General features: G+C 37.0%; 1 protein-coding gene across 5 annotated transcripts in view; it reads left to right on the top strand.

The window, feature by feature from the left end:
• LOC120630932 (NPC intracellular cholesterol transporter 1) overlaps positions 1-19,300 on the top strand; it is a 78,816-nt gene that overhangs the window by 15,180 nt on the left and 44,336 nt on the right. For all 5 annotated transcript variants that reach the window (XM_039900284.1, XM_039900283.1, XM_039900286.1 and 2 more), the window contains exon 2: positions 11,876-12,001. In XM_039900284.1, coding sequence (XP_039756218.1) covers positions 11,876-12,001 — 126 coding nt within the window. The remainder of the gene's footprint in view (positions 1-11,875; positions 12,002-19,300) is intronic.

The following is a 19,300-nucleotide window of genomic DNA, read 5'->3' on the forward strand; positions in this document are numbered from 1 at the left end:
CGTAATAAGGCTTTAGCGGTTTTTGTAAATTTGCACTAAAATCTTTTATAGATTCGTGATTTCTTAATGCTTTAGGTTGCTAGGAAGCATCCGCCACCGCTTTCATCTCTCACAAGATAGAAAAATGAATGTTAAAATGTAAAATGTAAATTTTTGATGTTGGAAAAGAGCAACTGCTAAGTTTCTTGCCGGCTTCTTCTCGGTAGAATCTGCCTTCCGAACCGGTGGTAGAGTCACTACACACGGACAGACTTGACGTTTCAAAAGTGCTTGTATTAGGCCTACTTGAAATAAATGAATTTTGAATTTTGAATTTTGAAACTTCTCTTGATGAAAATATTTCACTATTTGTAATGAAGTCTGTTTTATATATTTACAAAAGCTTTAAAAAAAAAATCTTGATTAAAAAACAAAAAACTGCCATAAAGCAAGGCAAAGCTAATTAGTAACTGATATATGTTTATTTTATTCCACTGAAAGTTAGCCCTTGACTGTAATCTCACCTGGTGGTTAAGTAAAGATGCAGTCTAAGATGGTAGCCGGCTAACCTGTCAGGGAGTATGGTAGTCATACCCGTAATCGGTTTCTACGCGACATCGCACCGGAACACTAAATCGCTTAGCGGCACGTCTTTGTTTGTAGGGTGTCTGGTTACCACCCTACACGGTTTTGTCTGTATGGTGGTAACCAGCCACGGCCAAAGCTGACCAGACCAGAATGAATTCCCAAATTGCCCCTTGCCTGGAATCGAACCCGGAACCTTCTTATTAAATTTACAGCGCACACGTTGCGCCAGGGAGTTCGTCAATGAAAGTTTCGATTTGAATTTTTTAAATGGTAAATATTTCGAAAAACTAAACAAAAGTGTAGTTAGTTAGCAAAATAACGTGAGAGCTTTCCAAGGCCAGGGGCGTTCAAAGGCACGTTATTCCAACGGCCAGATTGTTGCGATCGATATGCATTTGACGGGCTTCGGTGGAAACCCTGCATTTAATTAATTTTCCAGCACAACATAGTATGTACACTAATTGTTCGCCTCGAACTACGACCTCGCGTTGCGAGAAAAATAATATTTTAAGCTTATGTCCTGAATTTATACAAGGAAGAAACCGTTGCACTTGACCCTCGTAATTAGGCAAATATTTTTGTTTCATATCATCATCCACGCTGTCCCACTTCTGTGCCTCCTTAAGAGCATTGACCCACCATGCTTGTCTAATGCCATGCCGGTTTGGGGGTTGTCAAACCTTATTTAGTGTAATTTCCGATTCTTCGCAGCGGCGGCCATCTTGAATTTATAATGATACAAATATACTTATTAAATTATAGTATCACCAGAACTAAGACTGTGAACCAAATATAATATTTTTGGCGACCTTCATGGCGCAGCGGTGAGCGCTGTGGAGCGAGAGGTCCCGGGTTCGATCCCAGGAGGAGTAAAACGGGAATTTGTAATTTCTGAATTACCTTTGGTCAGGTCTGGCCTGGCGGGAGGCTTCTGCCGTGGCTACACTACCGACAAAGAAGTTCCGCTAAGCGATTTAGCGTTCCGGTATGATGTCGCGTAGAAACCGACGAGGGATATGGGTTTAATATATTATCTGTGACATCACTAACAGATTAAGTCGTTATATAACATCTTAGACTGCATTATCATGTTTTTCCAGTCAACAGCTAACTTGAAGTAAAAAAACAAAAAAAAACAAGTTATTCATCAGTTATCAGGAAGGAGATAAAATTAACTATTTGACCCAACAACTAAATAAAAAGAAAATATTAATACATAGACAAGGGTAGGCAGTTGGACATTATCTTCATATCTAGCTTCATAGCGATCTTACACAGGCAAACAAATGATGATAAATTGAATGAATCGCAAACGTGAACACAAATCTTTGGTTATAAAATACCCTTCATAGGGTAAACGAACTCCGCCTATCTATGTGTGAAAGCTTTTCAGGTTAATTGGATGCGAAATGCTTTCCCAGTTGATTTGAATGCTGTGTTTCTCTGCGTGGCTATTTAGCTAAAAGGTCATCGTATCCAAGGTTACCAATAATATTATTTAATCTTTATACCCGCTTGCGTGCGTGCGTGCATGTGTGGGTTGCGGTGGGTATATGTGTGTGTGTGGGTGTGTGTGTGTGGTGTGTGTGTGTGTGTGTGTGTGTGTTTGTGTTTTGTTTGAAAGCCAAATTAGACGGGAGAGTTCCACAACTACTTCAATATGGGTATCGAATCAAAAGGCTCGTCTAGTAAAACAATGACCCCAAAGTCCATGGGTTCTCCGAGCTATGGGCCCCGCCCAATTACAACTTCAACATAGCTATGTGGCAACGGATCTAATCATTTCTGATTTTATCACGTAGAGGTACTGTGAGGCTCGGACTTTGACTTAATCGGGGGTTTTTTTTAATTGGCCGACCCACCTGTTGCTAAGTGGAAAACCGTCGCCTATAAACTGAACAATATTTCGCAGGACATGCTAGGGACACGTAGTGCAATGTGCCTCCCTGCTCCCATCAATCTGACTCATCGTATCCAAGGTTACCAAGGTTATGTTAAGCCTCGTGTGCCGTAGCAAGAGCAATAAGCATGGCGGTAGTACTTTCCCGGACGAGTTCTGTCGCAAAAAGCTCTACTACCAAAAAAGTTTCCACTCGATAAGTACCGTTCACAGACTCGTGAAAGTAAAAAGAGATCACAGATTTAATGCTTTGCGGTAGAAATAAGCATGGCTGTAGTACTTTCCCAGAAAACTTCATTGTCACAAAAAGCTACTCCTACTGGTTCGACTGATCACCCGCTCAGCGCCGAGGATGGAGACCGCGTCCAAGAGACTCAAGGAATCAGGAATCAAAATAACTTTTACCTGTTGGACGTCTGTTACTGGGCGGAGCATCGCGTCGTCTGTACGGGTCCTAACAAATAAATAAACTGGACTGCCCGCTTCGGATGACGCAAGCATATCGATTATGAGTCCAGTACCCTTAGTTTGAGGTATTCATCGAAAGTGGCGTTCTCGATTTTGATAGGTATTATCGAAGGAATGTAACGTTATAGTATTACTAGCGTACCTAGATTAGATAGCGGGCTAGATTTTGCTTTATTTTATTTAATTTTTAATTTATGTCTCATAATATATTAAATAATTTATTTCTCTCCGTATTCATTCTCTTCTATTCTCTTCTCGAGCTGGTGAAGATCATTATCTACACTCATGTCCACCCAACAAAAGAATATCATCATAGTAAATAAAGCTGTATTTGACAGTTCAAAAATAGGAGTGCTCCGATCGTCACCAAACTTTACAGGATTACTCGCCAGGTCAATCCGGAGATTCCCTGAAAGTTTCATTGAAATCGGTCCAGCCGTTTCGGTGCCTATAGTGAACATACCCACACACTTTCTCTTTTATATATATAGATTAATAAAATAAGTATTGTTAAGTCGTACATTTTATTTAAATACGTTTCGCTAAGAATGGTAATAGAATGGATGCTAGCGATGTATGAAGCGTGGATAGCAGTGGCAAACGGTAATCGATATACACAAATTACATTTTTGTTTGAACATATTTAATGTTTTTTTATTATGCTTACTGCTGAGAAAAAATGGTACGCGGACGAAAGTAAGGTCAATCGCTAGTCAAAAATTAGGAGGCCGTTATGCGAATTCCAAGGGTGAGCCGTTACTTGGAGACTATGCCCAGCCAGTCATCCGTATCGCATATCTTGTTATGGCCGATACGCAATATGACCGGCTGGCTGGCTATACGCCTAAAGAGATCACATATCATAACTGTATAGCATCGCCAGGCCGCATATACCATTATGATACTCGCCGGCGATATTGCATCGGATCTGGAAAATTATACACCAGAACAAGTTTAGCAGAAGGTAGGCAGGCTCTGGTGTGTCCTAAGAATATCCTAAAGGCGGAAAATAAGAAATGTGTAGACGAAAATAAGCTTTAAAACACTGTTAGTTTGGCTCAATTTAATCTTGACACTGTAAATTTCGATACTCGAAAACGGCGACAACTCAATCATATCTAATACTAGGGGTATTCGCTATATTATGTGTATTAGTTTGTTTACAGCATCAGGAATAAATCGATGCAGGAAGTCGGGTTTAGAGTATGAATTATTGAAGATCAGTTTGAGGTCACTGCCGCGGAACGAGATCGCTTTACATAATACATGAAAAAAAAAAGAATAAGCTGCTGTTTTTGCGAGTGGTTTCACATTTTCCTTAAAATGGGATTTAACAAAAAAGGAAAAATTACTTCCGTATGTTCTCAACATCTAATGACTTCAAATTAAAGTGGTTAATCGTCCTTTTTATTAGTTCCATAAATACTATACTCGCTGCTCCACCCGCGTTTTCTGCAGGGCTATTCTATTACTCACCAAAGAACAATGGCGAATCCCAAATAAATATTTGCTGAGTTTTTTTTCTTGCGGTGTACTAATGAAAAATTTGTAAATATATTTAGTATGAATTCCTTTACATTTTCTCCTTAAAATTTTCTTTTAAATAAAGCCAGGAAATAAAAATATTTAATAATGGATTTTACTGATTCCACAGGCGTTAGATAAATTTTGTATTAACTATAATACCGAAACGATATGGTGTACGTTTTGTTGTACGTTTCGCACGATATTTAGCGGGCCAAATCGTCACGGGAAAACCGTTGACCGCTTTTGTGGTCATTTCCCCTAGTGCTGAGGATCGAACTTAATCTCTCCGAATTAGAATCGAAGCTTTTACCACTAGGCTATCATCGCAGGCAGATACGAAATGGCAAATCGAAAAATAAACGTCTGAAAAAGTACGTCGATATCTGAATTTTCAGTACTTCTAGAAAGCTATCTATGTAGAACTACAGACTGGACGCAACTACTCGTAGCAGTTGGGATTACGAAAGAATAGTAATAGATGAAAGCCAATATGTGTAGGCACATCTTTACAGACCCATTTTCGATTATGTTAAATCAGTTCTTTTATTTTAGCCATATTAGCATTCCAACGTCAATGTAACGGGCCCGCATGTTTTAATATATTTTCCTCCTATCCGGGATGCGGATTGATTTAAATTGAAGAGCGGCTATTAGAAGCATACCATAATGTACAAATAACGCAATAAGAACAGTAACATGACGTATTAGTTATACATAACAACGTGAACGTAACGGTCCTATAAATGTTGTTATATATATTTATGTTTTAATAAATTATCTCCTATTAGAGATATATTTTTTAAGAAATGAACAATAACGCAATAAGAACAATAATATTATTAATTAATTATAAATTGTTTTAATAGCTTAAGTACAGCAATTTTCATAGAAGCCGAAAATTTTATTTAAACTTTCTTATGAATAAATTCTGAGTTACGATTCCGTCGTTTACGTTTACGTCGGAGTTACGTTTACTAAATCTTACAATTTATTGGTAGTTTGCTTAAATGGTCAACAACATCTTTGTCATCGTTAACCTATGAATAATCACTGCTGCGTATATGCTTCTTGTCATTTGAAAGAAAAAATTACGTCCGTATTAAAACTGGTGATTTAGCGATATACTACCTAAAAGAGAGAGAGAGAGAGAGAGAGAGAGAGAGAGAGAGAGAGAGAGAGAGAGAGAGAGAATGCATGCATGCCTACTATTTTTCTTATAATATTCATTGAATCCGTTCATTTAACCCGTTTAACGTACGGATTCAACACCTGTGAAGCATTAATACTATAATAGTGTGTAAGGTACGTCGCGCATCGCTTGCATAGAATGATGTTGCAGTTTTTGTTAACATTTATTAATAAATGTTTTGTACGGGATTGCATTTTGTTATACTGTACCTGAGTACCTACTGTTTATTAATAGATGTTATGAAAAACTTCACTAGTATAAAAAATCTATGCATTGAACTATAAACAAAAGTAGCCAATATTTCCCCCCGTTTATTCAGCTACTACTTTGGGCGCTTTCATATATTAACATAACGTTTAAATATCTGTGCTTCAGAGTTCAGAATAAAATCTGAATCCCGATCCATATTAAAGTGCCAGTTTATGTGCTATTTTATTTGCACGTATCTATTTTAAGATCTGCAAAATGTATTTTTTTCTGTTTCGGCAGATTTTCCTCGTGTTGTTTGCAATGGGTAACATACTTAAACACCATTGTCTCGTTTATTTAGTGATCGAATACAAACACGAAGTCCTATGTTGTATTTATTGGTCTTTGGGTTTTTCCTGTTTCAAAAACAAATGATACCTAATTGCTTAAAACACTAACGTACTTAGTCAGTGGTTTAAAACACTATCTGTGTTTTGAACCACTGACTAACTTTGGACAGTTATGAGTTGCGTGCCGGGGGTCGGAACTCGGATTCGGCTGTTCTCCCAAAAGGAATGCCAAAGGCTAGGAGTATTATTGTTATTATAACTTTCAGAATCTTATACTAATATATTAAGCTGATGAGTTTGTTTATTTGTTTACCTAATTGAACGCGATGATCTCAGGAACTACTCAAAATTTCTTTCTGTTCTGGAAAACCCATTTATCGAGCAAGGCTATAGGCTATAAATCATCGCGCTAAGAACAATAGGAGCATAGCACCAATGAAAAAGGTTTAAAATCGGGTATTGTTTTCCTTTTGAGAGCTTCCGCTGCGTGTGCTAAAAAAATATAAAGAATGGAAGGCCCAGGTATTCACTTATTCACTTCAATACCAACAATGTTCAGGATGGCACTTAGATCTTTCATTAATTAACAGTATTATTGAAGCTAAATACCTAGTTTCTCATATTAAAGTATTCATTTTATAAAAGACATCATTAAAGCCCACCAACCTGCTTTAGAGCAGTGTTGTGGGTCGGTACTCTATAAACCTGACTTCCCAAGGAGTGAAATAAAACAACTAGACTGACTCTAATACTGTATATTAGGCTTCTCTATAATTCATATTACTTGTTACCTTCAAATGACTCTACTACCAGTTCGGAATGCTGACTTCGGCAGAGAAGACCACTGGCAAGAAACTCTACCGTTGCTCTTTTATTCAATCAATTAAAACAACTTATAAACACAATTACAACATTGTCATATGTAATAACGCTAGGCCCTTTGATACAAGACATATTTTAAGACAGTTAAAACATAACTACTATGATCACTTATAACATCAGGACTTTTGGAACAAGTTGTTTGTATAGAGCAACCTCTGCTACATAAACTGTGTGTGTAAAATAATGCTAGGGCTCCATATATGATACCAATAAATAACCCAAAGGATGAGATATACTTATCTGATGCAACATCAGGTGCAACCATAGTACCAACAACTTTTAACAACTTATCTCAACTCCATCACCAGTATATACAACTCTTGTTCCGCCACAACAGTATTTCGTTACGTTTATCGTTTCCATTATAAATCATCTATTCCCAATTTGTAACGTTCTATCCACAATACTTTACTTAATCTTCTATCCTCAATTCATTAATTTAAATCCGTCCTCACTTTTCTTTTCCGCCAATCTAACTTGTCAAACTCGCGTCTCCCCCATAGATCCTATACTTTTATTTGACAGTCTACTAAAGTCCATTATTCTATTTTCAATACATTATCAATGAGTATACAAACTAAGATTTGTTGATATATTTAATATAATCATCGGGTTTATCATAGATAAAGTGCTGTAATTCCCTATTTCCTAACACGTGCGCTAGGTAATAAAGTTTCGATAAAATCACGTATGACAAAGTTGTTCCCTTTTAAAAGTTCTAGAAAAAGTCCGCGACAGCATATGACTATCTTTTGACTTAGGTTGACTTTTACCCGAATGAAGTTGCGAGGGACCGATAGTCGTGTTATAAAAATCTACACTCAAGACACACATATCTAATGGGGCTGGCTGAAAACCAGTGCTGCGCGTTTTAGCATCCAGCTATACTGACCAGCTCCTTTATCACAAATTTTTTTAATTTTTATTCTTTAACAATTCATGACACAAATGTAAAATTTTACACAAATGTGTGACAGTAAAGACGATTTTTCTTTCTTTTTTCTCTACTATTCTCAGACGATATACCAACAGTCAAAATTCCCCATTCACTACACACACAAGCGTCATTATGTCCATCATATCAAATATGCACTTGTTAATGTTCTACGTGCGTACATATCAGCCATTAACTTTTATTGTTTGATTTGAAACTTTCTACATAATTGATAACGATAATGTTATCTGTTGTTAGCATTACGTTCAATGATCTGTTTTTTTTTTAATTTATTTATCAGGTTCGCTAACAGATTATACACTGACACAAGCTTAGGAACTACAACATTGAGATATATAAAGTTATATTTTATATCCCAATTAATGGCAAACCGGCATGTAATGCGTATCTGAAAAATACAAGTTAGGTTGCTCCTGATTGGCTGCTGTCAGCCATCCATTACTAACCTTCCAAAATGGGAAGTTCTCAATTGGATGCTTATTTTTAGGGTTACAATATCAATGAATGAATTATTAATTTATTTCTCCACTTTACTTATATACACGTAGCTTACGAGCTGTTTTGCTAAGCAGTCAGGATGTCGGCACTATTTGAACTAGGGAAAACGTGTGTTTAAAGCTTATTAATTTGTTTATTCAGAAGCCATTATTTATTTATTATTAATTCAACTTACATATTGTACACACTACACATAATATCGACTACAAATATGTAATACATTAGAAATTATTTTGATAAATAATTTTGGCTACGTCCGTACGTACGTACGTAGTTACTACGTAACCTTTACAACACAAGTAAATCTTTTTAATTGTGATATATGTTAGTCTAGTTTGTCCGTCTGCCCGTCTCCGCTTCCGGTAATGTAAATTTTATCAATTAATTCCAGTTGTCTTTCTCTAAAAGTTGCCTTTTGTTGTCTCGGGAACAGTAGGTACCTACTGTTTCCATGCAAACTCCCAGTCTATTCCTGTATAGCTTTGAATTGTTTGAAAAATGTTATGATGATCTTTTGGGTAGCTACTAGGTAATCTATATATATATAATGAAAATGGTCTTCGTTTGAGGCTCAATCACGCCTAAACCACTGATCGTATCGACATGAAACTACCACCATTCGATGCGAAATTTTTCCTAGATGGTGTATGGCTATCTATTTTTTGAATTCCAACATTCCTTCATTTTTTTATTGCTGTTTTACTTTTATGGACATTTATCCCGCTAATAAAAACAAAAGATTTCATTTTTGCATTTTCTCTTGATTCTTTTGTTTTCATGGATTTCAACAGAGTGTATTAAACGGATTATGGTTTTTTACATTCAGCTAAGAATCTACTCACGGTAGTGGAGAATGGCTGGACCAATTGGGCTTTTTTTTTTATCTTCAGAATTGTCAGGAGAAAGTTTTGTATGTAAGAAAATTTTAAAAAAGCCCGATAAAAAGTTAAAAAATTCGATGATAATCGAAGAATTCCCATCTATATAGTCACTCACCACGAAATCTCGGGAACCATAAGACTTAGAAACATGAAACTTGGTAGGAAAATTACTTTTGCTATGTAGAGGTCAGCTATGAATAGATTTTAAGAAATTCATTCCCCAAAGGGGATTGCGGGGGCGTTAACAATGAAAATTTTCAATTTCCAAGCGATAGCTCCTATAGACTCCAAATTTAGTAGGAATCTTCTGTAAGAGGTGTAGAAATAGGCTATGAACGAATTTTACGATAGCTCACCCCACAGGGGGTTGCGGGGGTGGGTATTAACAATTAATATTTTTAATTTTCCAGCTCAAGCTCCTACAAGCTCCAAATTTTGTAGGAATTTTCTATAAGCGATGTAAAAATGATTTATGAACAAATTTTACGATATCCCACCCCAAAGAAGATTGCGGGGGCGTTAACAATGAAAATTTTCAATTTCCACGCGATAGCTCCTATAGACTCCAAATTTAGTGAGAGTGTTCTATATGTAATATAAAAATGATCTTCGAGCGGATTTTACAATGAATCACCTCCAATAAGGTTCGCGGGGGTGGGTGTTAACAATAAAAAATTTCAATTTCGAAATATAGCTTCTAAAAATTCTAAATATGGTAGGAATCTTTTATTATTCACATAAAGAACATCTCAAAATGGATTTCAATAAAGTCTACTTCCGACAGGAATTGCGGGGGTGGGTGTTAAAATCTAAAATTTTTATTTCTAACCTGTAACTTCTACAGACTCCAAATTTGGTGGGGATCTTCGTGTATGTAGGGATATTCGTGTATTTCCTTACAACAATCGTCTTTTTGGCAGCGGAGAAAAAGTCATTGAGAGGTTTCAAAAACTTAACTTTACATGTAGCTATCCAATCAACGGACTAAGAATTTTACATTCATTTTACTTTTGCAGACTACATAACCGACGAATTCTTTTATTGCGGGATCGCGGAAATGTAATAGATTAAAATGAATGCATTTTCCAAGCACATGAGATGTGGAAAAGAAATTTAGTTACTTATTCCAATAGAATTCATAAAAAACATGCACAATTAATTTTCTATAAAAAATTGATGTCACGGTGAAAATTTTAGTTAACAGAAAATTCGTCGCACTTGAACCTAGACAGATTTCAACTTCACATATGAGACTTGCAATGACTTTAACTTAAACTTTCAATGCTTATTTCAAATTTTTTTCTTCATGTCAATTATTATTAATTTTTGGAAGAAAGGCACGGAAATGATTGCACATTGAAAGTTACAATGAATATTAGTGAGAAAAATCACCTGGATGAAAGATACAGGCTAAATCGATGGAATTTGGAATTTGAGTAAGTCTAAACAATATCGATGCTTACAGTTCTATCCGCGGGGCCTATTTATGTTCATACAAAAATAAAAAAAAAGGAGAATATTAAAAATATGAAAACAAAAATAAAAATGAAACATAAAATGTAATTTATTTCCTTTTTCAATTCGCCCAGCGAAGCGGGCGGTAAACGGCTAGTAAGCGTATAAAAAATAACTCAGATTCACATTTATCATATTATGCATTAGGTATCAGAATTCATACAAGAACGGTAGGGCTAGCATGGGCAGGAGACAATTTTCTCCCCGGGGAAAGGATTAAAATTTATCGTCTCCTACAGCTTTATCAACTCTCTGAGCACTGACGCACTAGTAGAAATAATATCCAAATAATATATGTGTATTAATAATAATAATAGTAATAACGTTTAATTTATATAAAAATCCATAGCTACAACAATAACAATTATCTTATTTAATATATTATAAACTAAAATTGACCAAGCCTATAAATAATAAATCATTAGGAATCAACTAACTAAGGTAAGTACCCGCTTGAGCACTTGGTGTGTGAGTGTGTACCAACCCAGTGCTCCATAAAGGGATTTTCCCATTTATTGGGTAATATTTTCAAAATATTGTTGGAGCTTCCGCGCATTCTGCTCATCATTGATGCGGATCTTTTTCTCATGATTGCGTAGAAGTCATCAACATTTGTGATGCACTGCAGAAGCGCGGCAGCCCCAACAATACTCTGAAACCATTATTGCATTGTATACGTATGTCGTTATAAGCCCTCTGTGTATATGACACCCACAAGCTGCACGTATAATAAACGTGCTTTAGCAGGCTGACACTTGAATTATATATAGCCTTGTTGGATACAATCGGGGGACATAATTTTTGTCTCTTGCCTGTGATATTCCTTCTGGCTGGCTAAAATTCTAAACTGCTAATGTCAGAAAGCAGGTCGGTGCCCAGCACTGGGCCGAATATGATGTTGTGTTTATAAATTTGTGACCTCGAATTTCATAAGGGGATTTTCTTCCATTACAGATTCCAACTGCTTCAGCCGAGGGTCAGTGCATCTGGTATGGAGTGTGCTCGAAAAAGTCTGAGTCAAAGCAGAAGAACTGCGCGTACAATGGCCCGCCCAAACCTATTCGAGATGTTCGCGCTATGGTATGTTTTTTTTATATTGTTAATCTTCATTGTTTCTCTCGGCACCTTGCAAAGACGTGTTTCTTGCAAGCCCTGGTTAGGGCAAGACTAAGCTGGCTATACAAGAAACACGTCCTGGAACGCGCCGCCCTGTGTCCATCAATCTGAGTTGTTAAGTCTCATGAGCCTGTAATTACACCGGCAACTCTTGAGACCGGAACACAGCATTGCAACAATGCTGCTTGGCGGTAGATATATAACAAGTACGGCCGCCGTCATATGTAACTTTTAAAAGACCAGTTTTTTTGTAGAACATTTTGTATGACTGGCCATTTGGACACCTCTCGCAGGTAATAAAGATTGCGAAAGTCTTTCGTTCTTGCTTGGTTTAAAAATACCAATATTATTTCAGACTGTAATCATATAGAATTCAGTCGATATTAAATATCGCCCTCGTTACATCTGAATAAAATAGCTGAAGAGTAACGGTGAAAGATTTAAATCGGTTCAGTAAACAAAGGAACGAAACTGTAGAGATGTCTGGCTTCGGCTGTGGCAAGTTACCACATTTACGATAAATGCGTGCAATCAAGCGATTAAGAATTCCGGTACGTAAACTGCCGTACCCCTAACAGTTTGTCATCTTGGACTGGATCTTTATTTAACACTAAGTGAGGTTGCAGTCAATGGCTAACTTCTAGTGGAACAAAAAACTATGGTTATTTATTAGCCTATGACGAAGAGCGTCGATAAGATTCCGAGATAAAATATACCAGTATCAGTGCTCTATGTACTTCATGCAAGATAGCAATCAAAATACTAATAAGTATATAATTCATACGCCTTACGTAATAATTATTGTTTATCTAGCTATATACAAATCTATTTCCTGAAAAGTGGAGTCATGCACACACACTTACGGTGTTGCATGACCGATTTTCTTGAAACGATTTCTAAGCGTTTCTTGAAAGATTTTGAATCGACGAGCGGTGATAGATAGCCTAATTTTTAGGAATTTGGCTTCACTTTCCAAAAGCAGAGTTCGAACACTGACTGCAACGCAAATAATTAAAATCGGCTTTAACGGTGAAGGAATACATCGTGAGGAAAACTGACTTCCGAGAGTTCTCTGTAACGTTCTCAAATGCGTGCGAAGTCTGGATAATGTTGACGTCCAGCACGCCAGATATTTTCTCCACGAGGAATGCCGAAAATGTTTCCTTTCACAGTCTTATCCACTCTGAGCATGGACGAATGCTTGGAAATTATATAATATAAAAATACGTATAATATCAAATGGTAAACTTTCCTTTTCTTTTCGTTTCCTCTTAAGACTACAAGTTAAGTTTTATCCCTGGCCCCTTGATCGTGGTACAAATTTTTGTTCTCGTGTCTTTCTGTCTGGAGTGTCTGGCTAGCATCAGTATTATGCTAGCCGCAAGTATATCTCAAATAAGCGGGGATTTTGCGGAGTATCTTGAGCATCCGGTTCTCCGAATACAAAGAATTGGAAAAAATACAACCATGCGTGAATTATGCCATGGCGGCACTTAATGATATGTACTTCAATAAAAAAAGATTTATAATTATAAAATAAGTAATTTATTTTAAAATAATGTTCGAATACAGCACGCGATTCCTTGGCCCGCTAGGTGTACCACCAAGGCTTTCGTCTATATTACCTAGGTATATGATATTACCTAATTATTATTAGGTTTGTGTTTGTATTATCTTTATTATTTATCGATAACTTATCCAAGGAGTATCCAAGCACTACGTGACCTTTGGCCCCTACTGAAAATCAACCTCGCAATATTCCTTATGAGCTAAACCATTAAGTAACTCTCTAGGGACGGTTTGAGTTTTTCGGTAATTTGCGGATTTATTTTTCACTGAAAGACTTTTTCAAAATGATGGTGTTTTTTAATTCTAGTTTTTTTCATCTTTCATCATTGCTACTCAGTAATCATTTATCAGGAGTTAAAGGGAAGGCCCTTATTCCCCAGGGTGGTTTGGCCTACGAGGAATGCGACCGCCGCATTGATTTTTGATTTGTTTAATTTGATTTTTTTGAGATTCGATGAGATTTTGAGATGTTGCTATTCAGTAGTGAGTTAATACTCGATTGTTTAACAAGGGGGTAAAGCAATCTATTATGTTACGGGCGCCGGGCTAGATCCCAAGTAAAAGAGGGGTTTTAGAGCGACTCCCGAGCGCTGCGAGGGTGTTGCATCTAGAATCCTGAGTGTAGCAAGAGTTTTAGAGGCGCCCAAAACGAAGGCAGCTTTAGCCCTAAGTTTAATACTCTACTTTTTACACCTCGCGAGGCAAGTTTCTTAGGTCCTTATTATCAATCTCTATGGTTCGTGCTTCACAAGCCTTGGTGAGTGACAGGGACGCCATCTAACGTAAGAGCGAGATTGCAATATAAGAATGAACAGATTTTATTCATATATGCCGTGCGCGATGTTCATTATTCAAATCATTAAAGCCCTTAGGGACTGCAGTATAAAATTACCTACCCGCCAAGGCAATAGGATGCATTGACGTACTTGACCTTCAATACTATGCTATGTAAACCTTCTTTTAAGAGCGAAGGATGTTTTTTTTTTCCAAAGAATTATAGTATTGTTTTATCTTGCATAATTGCCATACAGTTTATGAGTTAAACCTTTTTCAATGCCCCAAGGGCGGTTTACGGACACTAACTGGGTCAGCGGCGAGGTTACTTATTCGCCAGTAGTCTATATTTAGCATGTGCATGCGATTGTGACGTTAATCGGAGCCTTCTCTCTCATGGGCTTAGGGAACTTGACTGTGGAGGAGAACTGCCGCCGCAGAAAGCAGTACTATTTTAATATTGTTGTTGTTTCAGCATTATCATTGTTGTTTTTGGGGACGTCAAGTAATACCATATAAAACCGTCGTTTTAAAATATTACCGAAGGCTATCTCCTCGTCCGCGTACCTACGTTTTACGTACGTACGTAAAATAGAATAAGTTTTGATTATTATTTTATCATTTAAAAAAATTATGACAGACAAAATTTAAAACTAAAATCAAATTTCATAATTTCAAATCTTCGAACCCTAGCACGTTAACAGTATTTTAAAATTTGTATCAGGTAGTAACCCACTTGTAAATACCAGAAATAAGAATCATATTATATACATTTCCATAGTGCAGTACCTTATCTGGCAGCTGACTAATCATCTGTGTCATAGACCTTAAACGTAATTCGTCATAACGTATGATTTGCGGCTAAGTTATTCTTAATTACTATTACGTCATCGAGGAACATAAACCTTGTTAATGATTTTACACTTCAATTTTGTCGTCAGATTTACGTCTTTCTTATGAAAGTTCCGTTCTTTTGGAACCAGCCATAAATGGATTACGTTTTTGGAACATTAAAAAAAAACCACGGAAGGCCCCTCCCAAGATCCAAGGGGAGGGTTTGATCATAATCATCAGTAGTTGCACAGAGGACTCCATTGCCGTGCTCCGTCTTTGTCATTCCCTTAACCGCCTCGTACGACCCCCGTGGTTTGAGATGTGGTGACAACTTTATTCTGATCTGCTGCCACATACAGCAAACATGGATAAGAACATCTTTAAGTCCAACCATAATAGATGTTCTACTGTATCTGTAAATGGATTACGGTTTTTTTCCAATTACCAAAAATACTAAAAATTAAAATATCTTAGCATGCAATGCATCGACATGTCCTTCGGTATGGCCATGAAATAATACCTCAAATAATTTTTCTATAGAGGCTTGTTTTAGAAACTAACAACGAAGCTAATTAGTTATGACGGTGTTACTAAAAACTAACACCCGACTTAGTTTGGTATGGGCTTCTTCTTAGACCAGCAGGGCTAGCATACCAAGAAATAATTAATTCTACCCGTAATTTTAATTTTTCTATAGAGTTTGACGAGGTATTGGGTAGACATAACTCTCTCGCGTTTGGATCTCACGTAGCTTAAGTTTACGACTAACGTTATCGCCATCGTCTCATAACAATTTACTCATTTTTCATTTCATATACGCATCATATTAAGTGTATATGGGCTTACTTGTATAAAGAGATATAAGACTTTGACTTTGACGATGGTTTTTCCTTTCTTTGTTGCTTTGGAAATACTAGTTAAATTTGAAAAATCTTTTCAGTCATTGATTCTTGAAATCCCTTTTCAGAACATAAAGTCTGTCTGACTACTTAAACAGTGCAGGCGATCGAAATGCGGGCCGGTCGGAGTTCAACAGGGGCGCATGCCTCATTGGACATGCCACTCGGCTACAATTAATTTCGGTTAAGTGGACATATTGACATCAATTATATTCGTTTGCGGCGTTGCTAAGCTGTAGACAATCTGGGCAACAAGACATGTTGGAGTTTTATTGTTTAGATTGGTACTTTATAACATAACCTACGATTGGGAGGGGGGATAAACTTTTTTAAATTTTTTCATAGCAATAATTTGCGAATCAAGCAGATGGGTGGAAATTCAACGCCTCTAAACAGATCAACACATTGCAGGATAACCGAGGCTCCGAGAGACACGTCCTGCATAGTGACGCCCTCTGTCTGATCTGACGCGTAGGTGTTAAATCCATGTGCTTGTATTTTTTTTTTGATCCCACTACAAGTTAGCCCTTGACTGCAATCTCACCTGGTGGTACGTGATGATGCAGTCTAACATGGTAGCAGGCTAACCTGTTAGGCAGTATGGTAGTCATACCCCTAATCGGTTTCTACGCGACATCGCACTGGAACATTAAATCACTTAACGACAAGTTTTGTCGGTAGGGTGGTGAATAGTCACGGCCAAAGCCTCCCACCAGACAAACGCCGGCAACGACGCCCTTCAAACCGGAAACCAATCGCGGCCGAAATAGGCAAGGCGTACTTCCCCATACAAGCTTATGTCATGAGAAGCTCTTTAACTACATAAATTGTTATATGGGCTTGTTAAATAGACAGATAAGCACGTACCTCAAATAACCGTAAAGCAGTCGTGGTTCTCTGGTGCTACAGATGTTCGTTGTCGGCGGTAGTAGTTGCCAATGCACAGCATAAGGCTCCGTTTGCGGCAATTTGCCATATTGTTAATAATAAATTGGTAATAATTTTGTTCGAGTTCTTGTATTAACAATAGAGTATGGCAATAAAGGATTATTATTATTATTATTATTAATTTCTTATAATGGTGTCCTGCTTGTCATTTGCCAGCTATTTATCTAACTGCCTCTGTGGTCTTTTGGTTTGCGTTTGAGTACGCTCACGAGGTACTAGGTTCGATGTCACACTTCGCGTCTTCCTTTAAGATGCAAAATTACGTCCTACATCGCCTACGTAGCCTTGTTCGTCATATAGAATCTATATGAAGCTACTTTGTTTGGCTGTCGCAACTTTATATAGAAGTAAACAATAATGCTGACGACTCTAAATTTGGAATGGTTGTAATAAAGAGTGCTTGTTTTCGTAAAGGCGCGATTATAAAGCAAGTTGCTTTGTGAACAACTCCCATGGCTCTTATCAGTGAGTTACAAAAGGAAACCGCTTTGGAGGTGACTGCATCATCGTCGACGTAAACAGCCAACGAACCGCGATACAGTTTAAACTCTAGTGACACTGCATTAAGTTTTAAATTCCTTTGTTAAAACATTTCCATCGTGTTGGCAGCATGCCCGAGCTTTGCGGATTATTGAATTATAATCATACCTACGTAGGAAGGATAATGCACAATTATGATATTACAAAAAAAATCCTAAATAAATAAAAGGTAAAAGATACATCAAAATCGGTTCAGAATTTTTTTTAATATAATATGAACTGAGTGCTTACAACTGCGAACGCCTGAAAAATTTAGCGTCATAATGAGGAACACAACTGAAAACTTTTCGTAAGACGGGGCGTTTTGTTTTTGTAACTTGTCAGTTGTCCGGGGTAATGGATCGGTGGCTCTTAGTTCGTCAACATTATCATTCCATTACCTGCCCACTACAGGGCACGGATCTCCTCCCACAATGAGAAGGGGTTAAGGCTGTAGCCCACCACGCTGGCCTATTGCGGATTGGTGGACTAAAACTAAAACTCTCTAGCATGCTGGTTTCCTCACGCTCTTTTCCTTCATCGTTAAAGCGTGTGATATTTAAATTGTTTAAACGCAAATGACATAGAAAAGTTTAAGGTGCTGATTCGAACTCTGCCCCCCGAAAATGAAGTCGAAGTCCTATCCACTGGGCTATCATTTAGTATTCAAAACAAACACTTATTTATTTGAGTGAATTGTTTTTTTATTTATTTATCATGCATACATTACGTTTCACTGTGTTATAAATCGCTAAAAGTATTAAAGGAGGTGGACAGTTTTATTACAAACTTTTCCTGCCCTAATTATTTGTATGTGGTATTTCCCATACTGCAGGTATTATTTGGTAGAAAAAAAACCGACTTGCGAAATAAATTGTACCTTTTTTTGTATAAATCAAAGTCGAATACTGGTTCTACAACTAGCTTCCACTCGCGAAGTGCAACTACTACTGACTTTGATGCATCTGCGTAATCCTTTCGAGTTCACAGGTGTGATGTTATGTTATTTCATTGCGTTAACAATGCATATTTAGGCGACAGCAGCAATCGCGGTTAATTTGTTGAATTTTTTTTAACAGTTCCTTTGTCTCTCTCTGAAAGACGTTATCAAATCTTTTAAAATCTAAAAAACCCCTATATATTAATATAATATGTGATACTTGCAGCCTCAGGATTTTTTTTCCAATATATTTTCCTAAATAACTTCTTATTATTATTATACATATCGAATTTTTTTTTTTGTTCAAAAGGGGTTTTTTTCGAAATGGGCCCATTTAAATTTAATTTACTCTTTCACTAAAAACTGTGTGTCCCTTGACGAACCTACAGAGCGAGTACGGGATGCACATATTCCCTGCACTCAGGCCAAATTGTAACACCTGGTGTTTACATACAACTAGAAGTTTGGCACGACCTTTGACACGCAATCATATTCAGCACTCATCTAGGATTGGTCGCTTTGATCACGCCATTACAAACAATTAAACAATATTATCGATCACATGTTACCGAGCAATGCAACTTTGTATCTTAGTACCTACCTCTCTCATACAATTTCTGATGATAAAAATGTTCCCGCGGTAGCCTTTTGGCCAGTCTTCAAATCGCAACACTTTCCATCTGGATTAATAATCCATAAATAAATAAAATTTAAATTGTTATCGATGACACAGATTTAAGAACAAGCAGAAACCGTGTACACGACTAATATTGAAGCATC

The sequence above is a fragment of the Pararge aegeria genome, chromosome 17, assembly GCF_905163445.1.
Source record: "Pararge aegeria chromosome 17, ilParAegt1.1, whole genome shotgun sequence".
NCBI classification, from domain to species: domain Eukaryota; kingdom Metazoa; phylum Arthropoda; class Insecta; order Lepidoptera; family Nymphalidae; genus Pararge; species Pararge aegeria.